The sequence below is a fragment of the Dromaius novaehollandiae genome, chromosome 1, assembly GCF_036370855.1.
Source record: "Dromaius novaehollandiae isolate bDroNov1 chromosome 1, bDroNov1.hap1, whole genome shotgun sequence".
Taxonomy (NCBI): domain Eukaryota; kingdom Metazoa; phylum Chordata; class Aves; order Casuariiformes; family Dromaiidae; genus Dromaius; species Dromaius novaehollandiae.
The window spans coordinates 66,502,346-66,524,025 of record NC_088098.1 but is presented as its reverse complement, the minus strand read 5'-3'; the positions used below and the strand labels follow the sequence as shown (position 1 = coordinate 66,524,025).

The 21,680-nt window shown below is 43.2% G+C and overlaps 1 protein-coding gene across 10 annotated transcripts in view; it reads right to left on the bottom strand.

Annotated features, from left to right (window-relative positions):
* Positions 1-21,680, bottom strand: part of CALD1 (caldesmon 1) — a 194,967-nt gene that overhangs the window by 80,387 nt on the left and 92,900 nt on the right. For 8 of the 10 annotated variants that reach the window (XM_064515456.1, XM_064515464.1, XM_064515450.1 and 5 more), the window contains one exon: positions 12,603-12,714. In XM_064515456.1, coding sequence (XP_064371526.1) covers positions 12,603-12,673 — 71 coding nt within the window. In that variant the 5' untranslated portion in view covers positions 12,674-12,714. Of the gene's footprint in view, positions 1-12,602; positions 12,715-13,357; positions 13,523-16,622; positions 16,844-21,680 lie in introns of those variants that run through there. The other 2 variants (XM_064515473.1, XM_064515469.1) reach the window with 2 other exon arrangements.

The following is a 21,680-nucleotide window of genomic DNA, read 5'->3' as shown; positions in this document are numbered from 1 at the left end:
AGCTTGAGAAGTTGCAGAGATTGTTCAGCTTAGCAGGTGCAGGCTAGTAAAAAGAAACCAATTTTAAAGAAACTAGAGTACTGTTATTGCCAGGGACTGCAGGCACTTGTGAAAATACCTGTTCAGCCACTTTTCCTCTAAAAATGCACAACATGAATTTTTCCTCTCAGCCCAGTCATAGAAGTTGCCAGCATGGAGAAAAGGGTGTTCAACTGGATGTTGGGTACTTCACCTGAATATAATGTCATAATCATCTCATCTCATCATCTCGCATAAAAATCATCTGTGTACAGAATATCAGGAAAAGGGCTCTTCACTCGAGTCTCCACTGTAGTCTGGTCTTCTTGCAAGCTGGTAAACTACAAATGGGTGGAGTAGAGACAATCTTTCTTGGTTGTTGATTTTCTACTGTGAGCATTTTTGTGAAAATCTGATAACTAGTATTTGCTGAGATTTTCAATTTAGATGATAGCCACTGAAAATATTTATGAGGTGGAGTTTTCTCACCAAAAAGTCTATTGCACTAAAAGCCATTAATACTTGCCTGCTTCCTTCTCTCTTCCCAAAAATACAGATTCTGTATATTAGAGAACATGCCAGCGTTCTGCACTAGGGCCGACTTCACTGCTGTACCATTCTCACCACTGTATTACAACAATTGCTTTCAGAAATACCCAGGATTGATATACAGAGCATTTCATCTTCCCTCTATCACTGGAAGGCTGGCAATTTTGTAAATGAAATTGGCTTTCTCCTGTAAGCACTGTTTGCTTGTACAAGTCACAATTTGGCTTAACTTAGGAAAAAGAAAAGGCATATTTTTGAGAATTAAGCTATTACACTTAGGTTAGAAAAACCCTTTTGCTGTAAGAAGCTGTATATGTCCTGTGAGCAAGTAGTTAGGTGCATACGTTCTCAAGCCACTCTTGCAGTGCTTTGGTCATTTGCAAATTTTAAGAGTCACATTGCTCAGATTTTTCTTTCTAGTTTATCTTTTCATTTATCTTTGCAGGCTACTCCTTTGAAATGGCTAGTTGCAGTAGTCCAAGCTAACAATGTTGGAGTTTGCAGGAATCCTACTGCCATGACCATGAATATCTGTAGCCATTTGCTAATTCCATACAGGCTTGCAGCAAGTCTTTGAACTCTCCATCTCTTGCCGTGTGGCCAGCAATGGTTGGTGGACAGACAAAACACCTGATCCATGCACCTAATACCAGCCTTTCCCTAATCTATACCTGACCTCAAACAATATAGTAACATGAAGGGTTTGCAAGTAGGTCTGTGTCTGAGCCTCCAATCTCTCTGCAGAGCCATGTTCACAGAAGAAGCAAGCAGCTGTAAGCAGAAGCAGAATTTGCACAAAAAATGCTACGCTGAAGATCTACACAGACACCTTAGCAGGCAGCACACCAGCCCAACACCAGCGCTCCTCACCACAGTCACAAAGGCCTTCCCTGTACTCAGAAGCTGCAGAGGTTTACCTCAAATGTGGTTTGAAACCAAGTGAGTTAAATCTATGCAAACCTTCCAGTCTAAATGTAAACGGGCTTATCCTCTCATGCCGTTTTACAATAAGATACTCCCCTTTGCAAAAGGCTCTGCTGACAAGCAGTGACTTGAGTCACAGTAATTTGGTTACTTTCCACTGTGTGCGCTTAATTGGCATATAAAAATTTACCGTGATACAGATCAGGTTTAATTCATAAGAAGAGGGCTCACAAAGAAGTGAGCACTTGTTGAAGTGAATCAGTTTAAACAACGGTAGACAAGCTGCTGTCTCATGCTGGTAAAAAAGAGAACTACTAATACAGAGAAGTAATTTAATAAAACCACTGCAGAAGCCCCACTTTTGAGTACCAGTTTCCAGCAACTCTCTTATGGCCTCATCACAAGAAAAACATAGTCTGCCTGGAAGATAACCTTTTGCTAGAGCAGTGATTATTGCTGGTTTAATTTTTGTCCCCTCTGTAAAAACAAACAGAGGCATGTTTTCAGCAAATATCAGAGTGGGGGGAATTGGATAGAAAAAGTTTGGTTTCGTTGTTGTTTTTTTAAACAAAGGCAGTCACAAATAGCTGTTGAGTTATGGCCTTCCCTTGATTTGCTTTGTCAGCATGATAAACTCACTGGCCTTCCTTCAACAGACTTCTAAAGTCCTATCCAACTAAGACTATTAATAGGCAAGTTTATTTAGTCAAACCAACAGGCTTGGACATAAAGGGGAGAAAAACAACATCTAATGTCAACTGAGATGAAGCTGACCTTTAACTATTAAATACACTACATTTTAGTTTATACTTTCCAATAAACCAAAAGAAAAGCATCCTGCTTACTTTTCCCCTTCCCATCACCCTCCCTGCCCCCCCAGGAAGAGAAGGGCCCAGCTGCAGGGCTGACACAACTGTGCTTTCTAACCTGTAGCTGTCTGGCTTTGTTAACCCCACCTTCTGGTCAAACTCCATGCCAGCATCCCTGGGGACCACTTTGTCACTGGACTTCTCTAAGAAGCAATTGTCTGCTGACTTTATTTCTGGGCAGGAAAATTTCTTGATCCATGTACTACTGATCATGTACTGATGAATTAAGTTGCCCAAGAATCGCATCCATCTGATGTCTCAATTCGTTCTGTGAAAGACCTTGATCACACAAGGACAGTCTGCTGGCAACAAGGATTTTCTTTGTTTAGCATGAGCTAATAAGTAGGTTATGATGAGAGAAATAAAGCTCCTTATAAACGTTTATCTTCAGTAATTAAAGCTTTGTTTAAAGGCACAAAGCCAAAAATGCAGGAGCTAACTGACCAAATGAGATGCTTCTGCAAGTTGGAATCAGTTTGGAGTTTCATTTGCAAATCACATTTTTCCTCTATAGCTCTTTCAACTGAACTGTGAAAGGGTAACTTTGCCCAAGCTGCCAGCAATTTGATAGTGTTTACATACTATGCTTATTCATCTGTAAAACTTACTAGCATTTGACTTCATTTAGTCTATTATCCCTGCAAACAAATCGGCCTCAGCTTTTTAAAGGAAAATCTAATCTTCTAATTATCTGCATTAATTTCAGATATTAGATCATAAAGACGTTAATAAAATGCAAACTCACACTGAGAAGCAGATGCTGCTAGAAACCCACTAGCTTAACTAATTTTCATGTCACTCTTTCAAGAGTCCTGAAGCTGGGTAAAAACTGGACCTTCTATCTAATACCTTCTACCTTTCTAAGCCTAGAATGCCCTGAAGAATGGACACAATTGAACAAGAAGTTCTACAATGTTCTTATTCACTAAAAGGAAGGCGTTCTAATGCTATAGCTGAGAGATCATATGCAACCAAGTCTGGAAATTTAAAGTTTTAGAGACTAATTTTCACTTACTCTGTTCTGCTTAAGGCAAAAGAACAAATTAAAAAGCACCGATGCTCTCCTTCCACAGCAACCTCTACTCAATACCTCTTCCAGAGGCAATATTGCGTTACTACTGGGCAGGGTATTACTATGTGGGCAGGGCAGTTCAAACCTGCGTTCAGGAGCCCCAACCCAAGTCCAGGCCCTGACCCACTATCCACAAGTAGCTGCTCATCCTATGCCCAGGCAGGTGCTGCAGCATGGAGGTAGCATGAGGCAACCCTGCTTACTTTGCTCCCACCTTCCTTCTTTGGTAACAGCAGGGAGGGCTGTGCTAGCAAACCAACCTGTGGTGGCAATGGCTGCCAGAAGGAATAGGCCATAGGAAGCAGCACTTGATGACCCTCCATCTGAAAAGGCATGAAGGCCTCATGAGATATGCAAAATCCTATGGCCTGGCAAGCCTTAATTCAATGAACTCAGCCCTGCCTATTGCACCAGCTGTGGACATCAGGCACATGGGCAGGGTCTAAGCAGCTGAGAGGTCAAGCATGTGCTTGTCTAGGAAGAAACACAGATCAACTGTTTTCATTTACAAAGAGAGACTGGCCTGGGAATCTAACAAGCTGCACCAATGCTTTATGCAGGTCTGTCTGACAACTAACACTGGCTGTCAAGACAGATGAAGATGGGGGAGGGACATACCTAAGAAAGAGTCTAACAAAACTTATTCGTAGGGACCAAGAAATGACTTTCCTTTATTCTGGGTTATTTTAGGACAGTGACTTTTGTCTCTGCCATACTGAGTTAACTGAGCTTTTGCAAAAGGTAACTGGCACTAAGGACTCATATATTCCTCGCCAAGGGACAGAAGACACTGCAGAGGAAGCTGAGGTGTCATGCCTGCCGCCAAGGAGCTACATGCCTATAGTCACAGATGCCAAATAGCTCAGCTGTGGCAGCTATGGGAAGTTCAACGGCTCTATGCCTTCACAAAGCTTATACCAATTAACGTAGCTTTTCACATTTCAGATTTCTGAAGTCTTGTATGAGGGAATTCTGATGACAGATCTGATTTACACTGTTTGAAGGTACAATGACAGATGCACAGAGCTGCAAGACAGCTGCAGGCTACCCTAACTTAATTGAGTGTATACCGCCAATTTGCACATAAGATATTAAAGAGCTGTCATTTTTCACATAGATATGACAGGATAGCCATTGACACATACTTGCTATACCAGGTACATTCCTTCACCCTCATGTTTTTCTTTGTGCAGTGCCTAGGCTTCAGTCTAATTCTGAAAACCATGGATAAAATACTATCTTCTACTACTCTTCAGATGGTGTCCTTTTAAATATGCATACTAAAATTGAGAATAACAAGCACCAAAAGTTGTGCCTCAACGTCCATATCTATTAGGTATTTAAATAAGATCCAGTTCAAAGACTTCAGCCTAGTTAAAGCTAATAAAAATAGAGTAGGAAACAGAAAAGCAGACTTTTCTACGATAGTAGGTGGGTGAGCTGGTTATAGGCTGGGGGGGGGGGCACTTTTCACCCAAGAATTTCCAACACTCCTTGGTGCTTCCAAAGAAAACCTGCCACTCTGCTGCAAAAGGTGAAAGACGTGGCAGTACCCAACTGTCTGGGTGCTGGATTTGAGCTCTCCTCCTAAAAGCTTGGCTGGTATGGTAGATGTAGTACAAAGATTAAAGAATGATCTTAACATACATGTGGGATTAATATCTGAAATACTAAGGAGCCCATTTTGTTGTCTGCCTAGGAATTGCAGTGGGGTTAGCTCAGTTAAGTTCACATTCTGCATGTCTAGCTATTTGGAAGAACAAAGCTTCTTTTATAAAACATTCCTCCATCAAGACATTTAAAGAAAATATAATCTGCAAAACACACAATGGCTGTAAAACAGCTGTGAGGTTTTGCTCAGGTTTGTGTATGTTTGGTTATTTCCTCCAGGGCATCTGAAATGCTACAATGGCAAAGATTTGTCTAGTATCCACCCCATTTGAGAATGACAGCAGTAGGGCATGCTTTAATGAGCCATTGGATCATGCTTTTCTGTCTGGGTTAAGAATGATCTCCGAGAACTCCAAAAACCACGTTCATAGCAAAACGCAGGGCCTAACTCACTTTGACAATCCAAATATTTCCTGTCGGTCCTGGAATTGAAGGTAGCTGTGAAGACAGATTAACGGCTCGAGCAACTTTGCCTCAATTTGTTCTCAATCCTCATGGACTTCTAATCTTATTTATTCACTTTTTAAAATATTTAACTCCTAGGCAGAAGGTGTCATGTCTCAGCTCTTCCAGAAGGTGAATATTTTATGGAAAGATGAGCAGAAACCCTCAAAGTATTCAGAACTTCAGGATATATGAAGCGAGCATGGAGAGATAAAAGCATTGTAGCTCTTCTTTCAGGTAGCAAGAGAGGCTTGGACCAGACAAGGGCATAGTCCTCAAGAGGACAGAGGCTGAAAATTTTCAGATTAGTGTTCTGAAATAAACAGACTGTGAACACTGGGAAATTATATGTTAGGCATGTGCAGTCAGCTTCTCTTATGTTTAAACATGCACTCCTTGAAAATTTAAACTAAGATCATATTGTTCATTCTCTTCATTAGCCTGAAGGTAAACATGGTCTCTCAAAACTCTTCATAAAAATTTAGATAGGTGTTTTCAAACAAGACCTGGGCAAGTCCTACTGTTTCAAAAAGCAGGGGATAAATAAAAAGGAACCAGGTAAGTTCATTTCTAAACTCTCACCATTCTTTTTTTAAAGAAAGGAAGGGAGAAGACACATTTAAGATTTCTGAATTGTTAGGACCAACTACATAATCTCTGCCTTCTGAGCGTTTAGGTTTTAAACGGCAGGAAAGAATGGTTACATTTCCCAATCAACTCCTTGATATCACTATGGTTGTCTCTATGTACACTTTATACCAGAGATGACTCCATTTCAGGAACAAGAAGAGATTTGGAAAGCTACCTGTGGTCATTCAATGTTGATCTAATATTAACATTCACTTATCCTCACCAGAGCTGTCCTGGACAAGGAGAATGCAAATTGTCCATTTTCTGTGGCTGACATGGATAAGATTTTATTGCTCTCCAGAAGTATTAAGACACTGTGGCAACAAATGTCTCCTGTCTTACCTGTCCAGAAGATAACCAACACACTTCTCATTAAGTCTTATAAGGACATAATTGTATGATCCAGCTGGTTTTACCTTCTTAGCTTGGTGAATTGGTCCTTAGTATGTTTATCTCAGTTACACCAGCCTCAGTGGGAACACTCTCACAATAAAAGCCATGTTAAATTCCTTTTCTGCATTTGCTTTCACATGTTTGGACTGAAATTCTCTAGGCTTCTCTTCTCAGTTGTGCCAATATAAATTTGGGGATTAACCACCTGGGACTAACTCTTTTAACTACATTGAACAAGCTACCATTCCAGTTGACTTTCAGCCTGCTGGAGGCTGCTTCTGTCCTCACTCTGCAAACTGAGTTGTTTCTATGAGCGTTCCCTAACATATGTCCATGAAAGTGAACCACATTCATTGCCTTATAAAACAGTTTAAATGACAGACTGGAAAGACTTTGTAATTGAGCGGTTGGGGGGGGGGGGGGGGGATCTTACCTAACTGCCTTTAGTAACTGATGTTAAGATGAACTACAGAGTTTAATGGTAAGGTTTTCCTGAACACCCTATCCACAAGAGCTTTAAATAGCTTCTGGCTACAGCCAGTGTAACGCTAAACCAAATACAATAAGGAATAAAGCACATGTAATAAATGACATGAAAAGTCCTTCCATTTGTAATTCTTTACATTGTAAATGTAGATGATGCTCGAGTCTCTCCCTTTTATGGTATATTTAGTAATGTCTTACTAAAGATCTGCGAGGAGATTAGTCCTGTAATCAGGACAGGTGTTGCCCCAGTCAGAAGATCCTACACAGTCCACAAAGCAAAACAGTGGTTTTAGAGAGTCTTTTCAGTGACTCGTGATTTGATGCTAGCTAGACACTTCTCTCTGCTGTATTTCTACAACAGGAGGACCAATACATGTCCTTCCTTGTGAAATGTCCTGCAGTCCCTTGCGGGAGAGCATTATGTGGAGCAAAGCTGTGGTTCAGAATCAAAGTTAAGCTTCAGCTAAACAAAGCCCAGTCTGACACTGACTAAGGCCTTCTTGATGTCTGCAGTAGTGATTGTATGACAATGAGGCAAATTGGATCACCTTGCTAGTATAATTTTTTAAATTATACTGACACCAGGGAGAGATGAAAATACGCCGTGGGGGCAATGGCGAGTAAGCCAATCATAAAATCACACCTTGAATACTAAGCAGACTAACCTGACTGAGAGCTATTCTTTCGAGAGTTCAAGGGGCCAATTTTTCCTCTCAATTACACTGAAATCATGGAAGTCATTCCACTGTCACTTCAAGAAGTATTTTGCCTCAATACTTCACTGCAGCTGCACACAGATGTGCAAGACCAAGATGCATCAGCAAGAAGTTCGCAAAGAAACACCACCCCTCTGGTCTCACCGATACACACACACACTTGTGCACACACACTGCCCAGCCCTAGACTAAATTCTTCAAGTGTTGGTTACATTAACATCAAAATGACAAAAGTCGATGGCCAGAGAACATCTCTTCCTGCCCAGAAAGAAGCACAAAGCAGTAGGTGGCATTTGGCTTTCCCTCGCTGGAAAGCACTCAGTTCCCTGCACTCTTGTTACATACACATGGGCTTTTTCCAGTCAAGTAAGTGTAACCCATTTCCATGACGGACCTCAGTACAGTATGTACCCTGTGGCTGGGCAGGCACAGTGTTCATCCAGCTTTGTTAAGGCTGCCACTGAGACTGTCTCATAAATCACCCGGCTGGAGTCACTAAGGTAAGGCTTAATCCAAAGCCCACTGAAATCAGTAGAAAGCTTCCCACTGACTTCAGCCAGCTCTGGATCAGACCCTCAGGGCCTTACAAAACCACCAGCCCCTGGGGGGGACTCCCCCAGCTATTAAGGAGCTGGATAAAGCCTCTGCTCTGTCGTACACTGGTTGCATAAATGTAGCTCGACACATCACCCATAGAGCCAGTAAGGTCCAATTTCCTGTGACCTTGCACCTGCACATTACAAACCACTCAAAGTGCTTGCAGACTGCAACAGTTACAGCTGCCATACTTTGTCCTGGGTTTCCCAAATCAGGCTCAGCAAGCCTTGCTCTTCCAGCAGGCATAGGAGCTACTGACCACGCACAGTAAATCTGACACCTTGGGGTTAAGCTGGTCAAAGCTGTGTACCTGCTGCCTGGCACGTGCCCTGCACACACGTCTGTGCTCCTGCTTCAAACAGGCTGCTCGGCATCCAGACAGCCCCCCAGAATATGAAAACCCAAAATATTCCACCTGGGCAGAGTGGGCCTGAGTGGGGGATCCAAGCCATGTGGGTTACCTTGGAAATGATAAGACTGGAAAATGCCAATGAAACACTACGTTTCTGGGTTGGTAGCAATTTATATTCCATTAGCCACAGCATGAACGCCTAGCTAAAGCTCATGCCAAGTGTGAATCACACTGTTGCTCTTTACAGGGAAAAACTGTTCCCTCGGGATCACTCCTATGCATATCACTCCAGAAGGTCAGTGCTACACACCACAACAAAGCAGCATTTTCAACTGCTTTCTAATGGAAAAACAACCCAATACCTAACATCAGCCCTCAAGGACCGGACTTGCCATAAGGTATCTGGGTACCAGATATAAGGCAGTCACTTCCATCAGTTTACAAAACGATCTGCAGCAGCTCAAACCTAACAGACACTGGGGAAGCAGATGGCACATGTACCCTCACCAGTCCTCACACCATCTATCCCTCCTGGGCAAGACCCAGCAAGGCCAAGTCACAGCCTCTTGCGTGTGCGGTACCCAAGTCCACATTGTAAGACATCCTCAACCCTCAATCTCTCTTGAGCGCAGGGAGCAGGCTGAGAAGATGGCCTTTCCACAGGCCTTTATCCCAAGAAATGGCAAAATGGGTCACTGCAGCTGGCTGAATTACAAAATCTGCTGTTGGCTATGGCTGTTTTCTGGGTTTACTGTTTGAATCAAACAAGCCTAAACAGTGCCTGGAAGACTCAGCAAATATGTTACCGCCTACACATAATCATCTGGCTGTGCACATCACAACAAAAACGCTTACCATCGGTGACACTTTCTTCATAGCAAGGCTATAGGCCACCGATGGGATGGTGCAGGGAAACATCCTGTAACTGCAGCAGGTACCAACAGTCAGCACAAAGGGACATTTCCAGCCTCCATGCCATTCTTTAGGAACACACAACTCACTTTATAAAGCGCCTGAAAGTGTTCAGACAAGCATACTGCTGTGGCTTACAGTAGGAGAAAAAGACATGCATGCAGACACACCTTGTCATCGTAATTGTAAAGGTGAGGATGATCCCCCAAACCATAAAATATGAATTCACCAAAAAGAACTCAGTGTGACATTTTCATTTGCTAGTAGCTGCCCAAAGGCTGCTGCCCTCAGCTCTGATCTGAATGGTCTTAAGCAACAGAGACATATGTCTCCGACAGTCCTGACACTCCACTCCCTCTCTCAGAGTAGGTTTCTTGAAGCCCCAGCTCCAAGAGTCACATCAGAACTTGAGAATCAGGCTCTATTATTATTAAGGCAAAATAAAAATAAAAAGGGCAGACTAAATTATTTTTAAGATCTCAAGATTTTTAAAGCAGTCTTGTGACTTTTAAGGGGTCTGACTCATGATACTTGAATGCCTGAAGTTGGCAGCAGCAGAGGGAGTGCAGCAAGATTTGGCATACAGCAATTTATTGCTGTAAGTCTTCAAATGTGTGGGAAAGGGCAGAGAGTGCTCCTGCAGCAATTCAGCAGAATACAGGGAAACAGGCCTGAGCCCTGCTCCTCCAGCTGGGCTCCCACGAACCTCACCTCCTTCACAAAGCTTACCAGCAAACTCCCAGAAGAGCTGCCACAGGGATTTTGCCCGAGACATTGCAAAAACATTTCCCAAAAGGATGGGTGTGTGGGTGGGGAAGGGGTTGTTTCCGACAGCAGAAGCTGTCGGTCTCTTGCCTAACCACTTCACTTCCCGATCCCCCAGGAGGGTACATATATCAGTCACGCTGGGTGGCAGAGCTACACCATGACTCACCAGTAAGTACTGGATTTCTACAGCAGACCCTGCCACTCCAAACTCCCTGCAGCTGTCATTGCATCCACAAGCTGGTCACACCACAGCACTGATGTCCAGGTCACTCCGCAGGCTCCACACACATATAAGAGTTTGAATGACTTTTTGGGGAAGTTCAAGACATTTTTCCATAGTACAAAATACCTCCTAGGCTACACCCCCCAGAATCCTCCACAGGCATCTGAGCATATGTATTAGCAACAAACCTTAAAGTCTCAGTCTTTCTTTAAAAAAAAATTTAAAGCAGGAGGAGACTAAAATTATATAAATACCATGTGTTCTCATTATACCATGCTGTTAAAAATCTGCTAAAATGGATGCATATGGAGTGAATGTACATTCAGTGTAAATGGGCCTCGGTCCAGACCTCCGGCATGCGATAAATCTGAACATTTCTGACTCCTCAGATAAACAGCAGACCTCTTTCCAAATGGCGCATGTGCCCAGCATTTACATCCACATCAACAGCTACAACACACACCTCACTTCATCTCATCTCACTTCTACCTAAAAGAGGGCTGTAATAAGTAGTGCCAGCCAGATACTGCTGGGTGCAGCAGTCCTCTGCTTACCCAGCTGAGCAGGCCAGCACTGGCACGGGCCCTGCCATTCCTCCTGCACACTCCAACCATAACATACCGCCCCAGGCCTGGAGGGAAACCTTCTGGGAGAAGAAGGTAGCTTAGTGCCATGGCACATTTGCTTCTCCCCTCAGGGGAGGCTGCTGGCCAGGTGGGTTTTGCAAAGGGAGGCTCCTGCCTCATTTCGCTTTGGCCACCGCTTTCCAGAGCTCGCAGATTCGTCTTACAGCCTGAGGAGAGCTCACATACTCGGTTCGGCAGAGCAACACTGTTTCGAAAGAAAGGCAGCTACTGCATCTCACCTACCTGAGACTTTCCCCCAAACGCCATCAATGTCCATTAGAGAACCCTGGTATGTAAGTAATGCTTTCTTAAAAAGCTCAAAGCAAGCAAACAAAACCTATTAGATACTGCATTCTGCTGACTTCCATTTAAAGCTGTTTTTAAAAGACATGCTTTCTTCAACAGCACACAACTCAAAACAACAGTTTTGTCAGTGCATGGGAAGCCGAACAAGAAAGACTAGAAACACAAATGAAGTCCACGTTCAAAACTAAATACAAAAACGAAACCAAAATGTGCTTAACTAGTGATACACAAGTTCCATTTTTAAAAATTGTTACAGTTTTAATAGACTACATCAAATCCTTCTATCAAAGAAGGAATTACAAAAACACATATGGAGCCTGAGTTTCTCCCTACATGTTTCAGTGTAAAGCATGGGAACTTCCATTAAAGGGAATGGAACTGTGCCAGTGGAAAATGGGATTAGTTAATGAAATGTCACTCCCCATATTTTCCCATTGTTTCTTTCATAAATTGACATCACCATACCCATGCCCAGTTGTTCTCATTTGCACCAAAGTAAACTTGTACTAACTGGGAGCAAATGCTGCCCTTGTTGCCCACATGAAGTGGCTGTAAATGAATAAAAATGACAGTCACTAGTATAGTAATTGCACAGTAATGGCACACAATTCGCAGATATGCTATGTATACCAAGGGATTTGTTTCATCTCAGTTTTCAATCAATATCTTATAATTTTAGCTCTATGTCTGAAAAGATAAACAGTCCCTTCTGTACAGTGAACAGTCACTCACATGACACCTGAGCACGAGCCTTCCTATTAATAATTTCGCCTTGCCATAGTCCACCTTCAGTGTTTACATTCAGCCATATAACAAAATAACTAGGAGCCACAGCATGTACAACAGCTTAAGGGAATTAGGCAACAGACACCACTGACTTCCAGCCTCTCCTACAATATTGGCTAGAGGCACTTTACAACACATATCCTTAGCAAGAACTCTTTGGTTAGCTGTCGCATACCTTGGATAGTGAGGCAGAAATCCTCAAAGCCACTGCTAATAAAAATCAAACCACCGGCACCTATTTTCCATATGTAATACCTCACCTCTCTGCTTCCAGGCGCATTTCCTCACGCTTTTGCCTCCTGAGTTCTCTGCGGCGTTCAAAGTCATCCATGGTGGGTGTTCAAGCAGTCTGAGCTCTGGAAAGATCCAAATCTGAAAGGGAGATGACCATTTAGATGAGAGAGAAAACACAATGGATACATTTAACCAACTGAGTCCCTTTAGTTTAGTTAACGTCGCTGCAACTATTTTCTTTTTCTATCAAGAAATTTAACTTCCTCAGTATGGTTGAGATAAACAAAATTAATGAAATGCCTGGTAGGACAAACATAGCCCATGCCCGAGTTTAGTTTCCTAGTCGAAATTAAATCAACATGCTTTAAGTAAGGACTGTATACATCTGCTAGCCGCAGACTAGCTATTTGTAACGTCACAGGTCTTTTCCTACAAACAACAGCAAGAATTCAGCAGGATTTTAACTTCAAGCTTCCAGTTTTTACTGGACGCAGTAAAAATGCTGCACAAGAGTTTTCTTGTTTTTTCTAGTTGCACAGATAAACATTTTGCAAAAGCTAGTCCCCTTCATCTGTCCCCACCCCGCCTTCAAAAAAAAAGAGAAAAAAGGAGGAGAAGAAGAGAGAGAAAAAGAGAGAAAAAGAGAGGAAGAGAGAAAAAAGAAGCTGGAGCTTTTAAATACCACCCAGGAGGAGCCAAGCGATGTATAAATCCTGCTTAAAGAACTAAAAGTAGCAATATTTTTTTGTAGTTTAATCCACACGTTTTCCCCATGCCCTACCTTCTCCTTTATGATTTAGTCCATGAAATATTTTCCCCTTTATAGTTCTTCATATACAAAGCCTTTCCAGCTTTGGTTTATATCCCATCAAGCCGAGTATTAGAGAATTCCCCTGCAGCCCCCAAACCAAAAATGACTACCAGAAAAGGGAAAGCTGTTCTCTTTTTGTCCCTGCTTTGTTTACAGAGCTGTCAGTGGTTAGTTAAACTCTGCCTGGAATCTGGCATTTAAGGCCTGCTCTAAGATTGCTTCCTGTGCAGGGCTGGAGGCCTCAGCTTCCTCTGCAGTCCCAGCCTAGACGCCGCACTCGGAGGATTTCCACCCCCCTGCCAACCCCCCCCCCCCCCAACATTTTCCAGCTCGTTCCTACAAGACTGGCCATTTACCCGGCAAAGAAAGCAAGCATGCAGATGCAGGCGAAAATTAAAAGGTGTCTTACTAATCGCTTGCGATTTAAGGGAGACAAAGCCAAGGTGCATTTGTAAATTATTTCAAGCGCTCTGTTTGCAGATACGGATCTGTCTCGCGGTGTTATATTCCTGCCCACCAGTGCAGTGGCCAAGCACCCCCCCCATAAAATCGCTAGCAATGGCAAAGCCTCTCACAACCTATAGGAATCTGCAGCTTTCTCTGCCCTCTTTTTTGCATTAAAACACTGCTGAGGGCAGGGCTTTTGCAAAGGTTATTTTATTAGTTTACTTTTCCTGGGGGTGTTTTTGTTTCTGATTTGTTCCTGGATTGGGGAGATTTAAAATTTTGTTGTTGTTGTGACTTTCTGCATGTTTGGCTGGCTGGGGTTATTTTCTGGAGGTTCAAAGGGAATGCAGATTTTGCAAATCTGATAGTGACTTTACAATTGCTGCTCCTTTTTTTTTTTTAATACAGTTAAACAATATATAGAAAAGGCAAGTCACAACAAGACATTCTTTTCCAGTCTTGCCCTAGTTTACTCTTACCACAACGTACCCCTTGAAAAACACTAAACACCAAACACCAAATCTGCCTTTCTCTCCCAAGAAGTGTTTTCATCTCAGCCTACATATGCAGCTAAATCCTGCCTCGATTCCTTTGCTAGAGGGCCCTTGCATTGCAGGACTGATGTGGTTGCACCAGGCTCAGGAAACAAGGATCAAAAGAGGATTAAACACCACAGCGAGCGAGTTCGAAGCAGCTTCCTGGGTTTCCGCGCATGGAGGGCAAATGTTGGTGTCTGCAGGGAACTAAGACTGCGCCGGGCGGTCGCATTTACCCTGCGGAGCAGCACCCCCCATTGCAGCGTTAAGTTAGAAAGAGCTGTGAGGTAACGCTACCGAACCAGCAAAACATGCTCGTTTGCAGTGTGCTGCTGTAAATGTGGCCACGATGCCTTTTCTTGGGGCTATAATGCAGCCAGGCGTGATGAGACCTGGACGGTTTGGCAAAGACTGGGGACCTCGGGTCCTGAACAGGCATCACGGCAGTTTCCCCCCTTGCTGTTGGGCCGGGGTTTCGCCGAGTACTTCCCCGCTGCCAGGCTCGCGCCTCACCTGCTAGACCAGCTGTGTTTTGCCTTCTCCCTCCCCAAAAGAGACTTTCTTTGACATCTCATTTAATTGCCCCGTCACTACTCCTTACCCAGCTGGGTACATCCCCCTCTCCGCTTCTCCTTACCAAGCTGCCCTCCATCCCTCCCCCCACCTAACTCCAGCCACTGTGTCCCCCTGATTTGGGGAGCATGTACATTTTGATTTTTTTTTTTTTTAATGAAAATTGATTGTAAGTGAAAACATCCAGGGCTGAAACACAACCTTTCAAACAGCTCTAGAGCCTGCCTTCAGAGCCGAACATGAAAATGTCTCTCTGTGTGACCCTCCCAAATCTAGAGAGTAAATCAGCACAAAACAGGTGGGAAAAAACAGGTTTCCTGATTAAAGTTGTGTAAAGAAAATATTTTTTTTTCTGTGACTGCATCCTTTTTTTTTTTTTTTACACATATTTAATAGTTTGGTATCAGACCAAAAAAGTTTCATTTTTCTCACAAGAGGAAAACTGTCCCTAAGAAAACTGTTTCAAATCAAAAGCAACCCCTTCAACCTCATAAAATAAAAAATATACTTCATTTTTACTTAAATATAAACATTTGGTTTTTAAAAATATGTTAGAAAAAGTTTTGACTTCACAGTTCTTTCTCCAATTTCTTTCCAGATAAATTGTTCGCTAAATTCAAAAGTCATGTATAAATTTTAATGAAGCAGATTTATTTTTTTTTTAGCAAATAAAACTAGATATCTGAAGTCCTTTGACCAGTTCCATTCCCCTGATGCCCACACACATATGCTAATTACTGGAATACAGCTATTCTCATGCTGTAAAATCACAAGAATCTCATACTGTGCATCACAAGAATTATCATTTTGTTGCTTCTACCTAAAAAAACAAGACCCTCAGCACAACTTGACCTTTATATAACTACTCGTGCTGAAAGACTCTGAAGTGAACTCTCATGAGTTTTCCACCATTAGACTCAGATGTGGGACCTGTGTCTGATCTCGCACTTCTTTGCAATACCTCTCAGAAACTTTTGAAGGTAGCTCTTGCTCAGGACCCTCAGCTTTCCCACAGCTGCCCACAGAGTGGTCTCCTCAAGGTCCCTATCTGTTTTGATTCTGAGACTGGACCTTTAGGTCACAGGACCTCTACCTAATCCCATGGTCTTACTGGAAAGACCCAAATAGTGCTAACAAAGACTAGAAGAAAAAAAAAGGCAACGTACAATGAATTACAGATAAGCAAAGTAGCTTTCCTACAGCATCTACCAGCATTGCCACAGCAATCTTGAATCAGAATCATAGCAAACTGTGTGTCCTGCAAGTAACACCACATGCCCGCAAAATCCTTCATCATCTCGAAAGTGGTACCAGAGTCTCCCTCTTTTTCATCCGTCCACTGCACATAGTTCCTTTGATGTTCAGTCGACTATGATTTATTGTTAAAATTTTTTGAGTTTTCATTGTCTTCCTAAAGCGTGCTTCCTTTAGGGACACCCCATTTAATCCCTCCTGCTATAAAACACACACATGCAAATCCCACTCCCCTTTATCTCTCATCTCCTGAAAGAGTTCAGAATTTTGTCCTCTTATAAACAGCTTTCAGCAAGGTGGGAATCACAGGAATGCACAGTGATCATAAAATATGTGACAAAATATTTCCATATTCTCTAAAATAACACATACTTGGAAGGTAAACACAATAATATAGCTAAATGGAAATACACACACAAACACACCTGTATAATTCCAGTATGGAGGGAAAAATAACGTCCTGCTCCGGCTTTGATTTAATTGATTTCTTTGATTGTCTTCACCTCCTCTCCAGCACTGATTCCTGAGACAACTCAGCACCCACTGAGTCTTAACAGTGGGTGAGCAAGATCAGTAACAAGCAGGTGGAAAAGCAAACTGCCGCTCAGGTCTTTAACGAATGGAGAAGTCCTTCTTTCCAGACCTGCCTGTCACCTTTCCATATATTGACTGAGCTCTCAGGCTGCAATGCAAATGCTGAGCCTCCGCACCAGTGTCGTGGAGCCAAGAAACATAGAGCCAGAGCACATTCCCTAATATAGCGTGGCTGCGTATTGCAATGGGCTTGGAGCACGCCGCGTCTGGTGGCAGCGTCCTGCGAACACAGGCCATTTTGCTTCCCTCCCAGCACAATGAAACAATTGCAGGTTTCCTCTCGGTGACCTCCAGACACAAACAGCCAGCGAGCCATGCCCATTTCCTTCACCCGGCATCACTCACAGCTCTGGCGTTATGAATGCCCAGGGCAGCCTTCACTCAGACAACTGGTAGGCAGACAGCAAGCTGCGGTTACTGGCCCTGCAAGCAAGCACGGCGCAGAGACACCTTCTGCCAGGCTCCCCTCTCAGCGGTTTGGCCCATTCTGCTTCAGGAAGTCAGGGCAGAAAACATCCTCGCCAGCCTGCAGGGACCGGAGGGGATTTGGCCTTAGGTTCCTCTGTAACAGGAGAGATTTTCAGACAAGTTTCCTTTCTCATCTAGCTAAAGACATCTGTGTGCGTCGTGCACCAGCTGCATCCCCTTCCTTCCTCACCCAACCTGCCTCTCACATGGGTGGCTGGTAGAAATTTTAGGGCCTGAAGGAAGCACAGAGCAGGGCTATAGTAGTAAAAAGAACTTCATAAAAGAAACCACTACCAATTCCTAGCCTTTTTCTCTCTTGTGTCCTGAGCATTTGGAGGCAGGAACGGCGCAAAGAGAGATGGCCTGGAGATTTTCAGGAGAACTCAAGTAACACAATGAAGGGGGAGACTATTGGATAATGTGGCCCGTGCCTAGCGTTCCGGGCTGGACCACAGCAACAGTGGATGCTGCTGCTCAGTTCTACCACTGATTTTCTTTATGACCTTAGAGATTGAGCCGTAGCCATTTTTGTGCCTGTTACTCCTTCTACCACCAATTGCAAATTATTCTCACTGTGCTTTTGCAAAACGCTAAAGCACAACCAGGCCTTGGTTTCAGTCACAGCCACCAGATGTAACTAACATCAGCACTAAAAAGAGCCAAATCCTACTGCTAGAGATGTCTGGAGCAGAGAACAGCTGAGCAAAGGCGATAGAGGGAAATCCTTTCTGAACTTTTTCTACAGATGGGTAATAAAGGGAAGGTATCCAGTTCAACTACATAAAGGTCTTCTACATGCATGCAGCTGGTCCTCTGACTTCCAACCTGTACTCACTGCAAAATCAGGTGGTAACACAAAATGCAATTATTCTGTCATTGCCCTCTTTCTTTTCAATGTTCCTGCAAGAAGCATCAAGTACCTCTGTAAAGCTCAACATAAACTGAGACTGCAAGCAGCTTTGTGAGCTGCACTCCATTAGGACAAATATCCCATTTTCCCATCTGTCGCCATTTCAGTTATCCCAAGGCCCTGGCTTGGGGACATGGACCTTCCAAATGTCAGTAAAGGAACTGGCCTGTGACCAGTATGGAGTATTTTGCTTCAGCTGACCATGTGCTATGGTATCCACTGTATCCCTAGGACTACCACTGCCCTTTTCTTCTACCTCCCCCTATCCCAAAAGTGAAAACGGTACCCATTCATTTCCCCTTCTGCAGTTAAGACCAACTTAGTGAGCAACACGCCTTGAGTAAGTGCACCTTGTTTAATCTGGCACCCATGAAATGCAGGTATGACAAGCATTCTAGTGTAATATCTGGGAGAATTAGAGTCCCTTAATCTATCTTCAGTCAAAGCAAATAAATCTGTTTTCTATGAAAATCTGTCAGATGATGTTTGGAAATGATTTTCCCCATTCCCTTTTTAGTTCTGCATTAGAAGCATTCAGGGCCACTTCAGATCTTTCATAAACAGGCACAACTTCCATTGAAGTCAAGAGGTGGAATTCAACTGATTAATTTGTCCTTTGTCACACCCCATGCATGCTCTTTCTTTAATCTGAGATATTGGACACGGCTGGCAATCATATATTACCAATAGTAAAGCTTACATTTAAAGAGGCTCTTCTTTGCACTATAAATTCATTTTTAATGTTCCTTTCATGTAACCACATCTGCAATTGTTACTGTAAACTTGGCTGAGTATTCATGTTGACTGCAGATAATGAATTCTGATACATACATATATATACACACATACACATATCAGGCAGCTTTATTCCTTCCCAAACAGAATAGCTCATTTGGGACTCAAGGCAAAATAAACATATTAGGTCATGTGAACATACAGTTTTGTTCTAATCTAGCCTGTGCCTTGTTCCCTGACCGTGCTGCTTGGAACTTCCAAGGAAAATTCATCATCAGCAAACCAACCAAATAAATGCAGTTAATACTTAGCTCCATAAAATCAAACTTTGCAGGTTGCTCAAAGTCCAAATTTCTGTTCTCAGAACATTTCACTTCCATTTACATGACAAAACCACTCACTCAATGAGAAGGAGCCAGAGAACAACCTGGAAGTTAGACCAGAGAGTCAAAAACTACAGTCTCCAAGACTACTAAAGTCTCTGCCTATGGCGTAAGCTCAGTCACTTCTTTCCATCTCAGCTTGCCCTGGAGTAAAACACAAACTTCAACAAAGTTTATGTACATTGCTGAGACACTTTTCAGCCTAATAACATGTTAGTAAACATCTCTGAGGCATCTTGAGCAAAACTATGCAGTTATTACACAGAAGAGGGAATCCCAGCTGGTGCTCTGCAGACCACTGACAGCCCATACGACCATGTCACGGTCCGGGCCTTTGAGTCAAATGGGTGCCAACAGGTTGCACCCACTCCGGTGGCAGTGTATGTTACCACAGTGAGTGTCACGCATCTCCTTGCAGGTGTCAGGCCCTATGTCAGCTCCCGCTGCTGCAGGGTGAACCACAAGAAAGTACCAACATGGAGCCTTTTATAGGACATTTTCACTGCCAAAGAGTTTACTCCTTGTCACTGCAACTGAAAGACTCATGTCTTTAAATACATCTGCTCGGGTAGCCTTTGAGACATTCAGAAGCTAGATACTTGTTTGGGTCCATCTCTCATATCCATACTCTAATTTAGCTCTTGGGCTCAGTCAGCACTAGGGAAGAAGCATTACAAAGCTGCATCAACTCTGAGGTGCCAGCAAGCTTCTAGCTTGCTGCTGCCAACACTACAACATACTTCCAAGCACGCAGCAGTAGACTTACCACCTCCGAGGCAGTCAGCTGCAATGGAAAGTCCCCATTTGTCTTTATTCCCTCGGGCAGGCTGAGTGCGGGTATGCCATTTCCACTCCTTCCTCATCTTTCTCCTATTGCACATTGACATATGGGCCAGGCGGATTTCTCTTGACATTTAGATTTGCATATAGTATTCCCACCCCGATCTTGGTGACATTTGTCTATCGTTTCCCATTAGCAGACAAAGGAAGAAACAACACATAGCTGGAAGTTGCTGGCACAGCCACTGGTTCTCATGTCAGAAGGACTGACCCTTGACTCTCCCCTTCAAGTGTCCTCTGAAATATTTCAAATATGTTGTCCCCAAAGATCAGAAGATACTGAAATATTATTCATATACAGACTAGGGTTGAAATCTTGGTCCTACTGGAATCCCTGGCAGACTTCCCAGAGACTTCAGTCAGGACTGGATTCCACCCTAGCAGGCCAAATTCATCTGTAACGCATGCTACAAAATATCAGTGAACCTACCCTGCATATCAGAACCTGGTTTTCTCCTAGGTTATGCCAAAACAGGCCATTTTGTCCTTTCATACATTTGTGCAAAACCACTGCCTGTGTATGGGCATGCGTGCATGCACACACACACGTAAAGGCAGACTTGCTTGCAAGAACCGGAAATTATTTTTCCTCGTTGTCGTTGCTGAGGAAATATTTAGCCTTTGCTGCAGAAAACTGCAGTGCCCTTTACTACTGTTTAATCATGAGTAAAAATATTCCAGGTAATGAAAATAAGACCTCACCTGGTAAGGACAAAACACTGAAACCAAATGGATTTTAGGGCCACAAAACAGTTTAAAGAAGTGCTTAGACCCAAAATGAGCTCTGACTTCTTCACTTTTTCTCTGCATTCAGATGCTGGGATACCTGTGATTCATTGGGTATCATTCACTAGTTGCCCTTGTTTTTTAAGTAATTTTACCAACTAAGACATTCAGCTTCACCACATTAATCTAATCACAAGAATGCCCACATCATGCATTTACTCCTCCCGAAGGCTTTGTCACCAATCTGCAGCCTGACTGTTGAAACTTCTGGAAATGCCCTGGCTGTTGGCCAGCTTCATCTCACACTGAAATCACTGAGAACTGAAAACTAATGCCTGTGCCAACACCTCCCAGCTGGCAGCTGTTTGTTTCTTCCTAATGAAAAATGACAGACAAGTGTCACCAAGAAACAGATTTGCTCCAGCTCACATGACCAAGGCCACATTAAAGATGGAAAATGTAGTTTCTCTTGCCCTATAAAAGGCAATGCCAATTCTCCCATTGATTTCTACTAGAGAAAAATCAGAGCATTGGAGAGAATATCATACAAGCAGCACAAGTAGCCAAAACTAAGCAAAAGTAATTCTTGGGTTTCTGGTCTACACAAATAAAACTGCAATATTACACCCATTCAACTTGTGCCTTTAGATTCACTGGGGAGAAGAAAAACTTACTTATTCTTCTCACTGGTCTCTAATCTGGCCTCATGTCCCCTTGAGACAGAGCCGCATGCTAGTTCGGCTGGCAGACGCTACAGATGCGCCGCATGCTCGAGTCCTGCTGCCGCCTCTCTGAGATGAGAGGCGGAAGCTTCCTGGGGGGCCAAG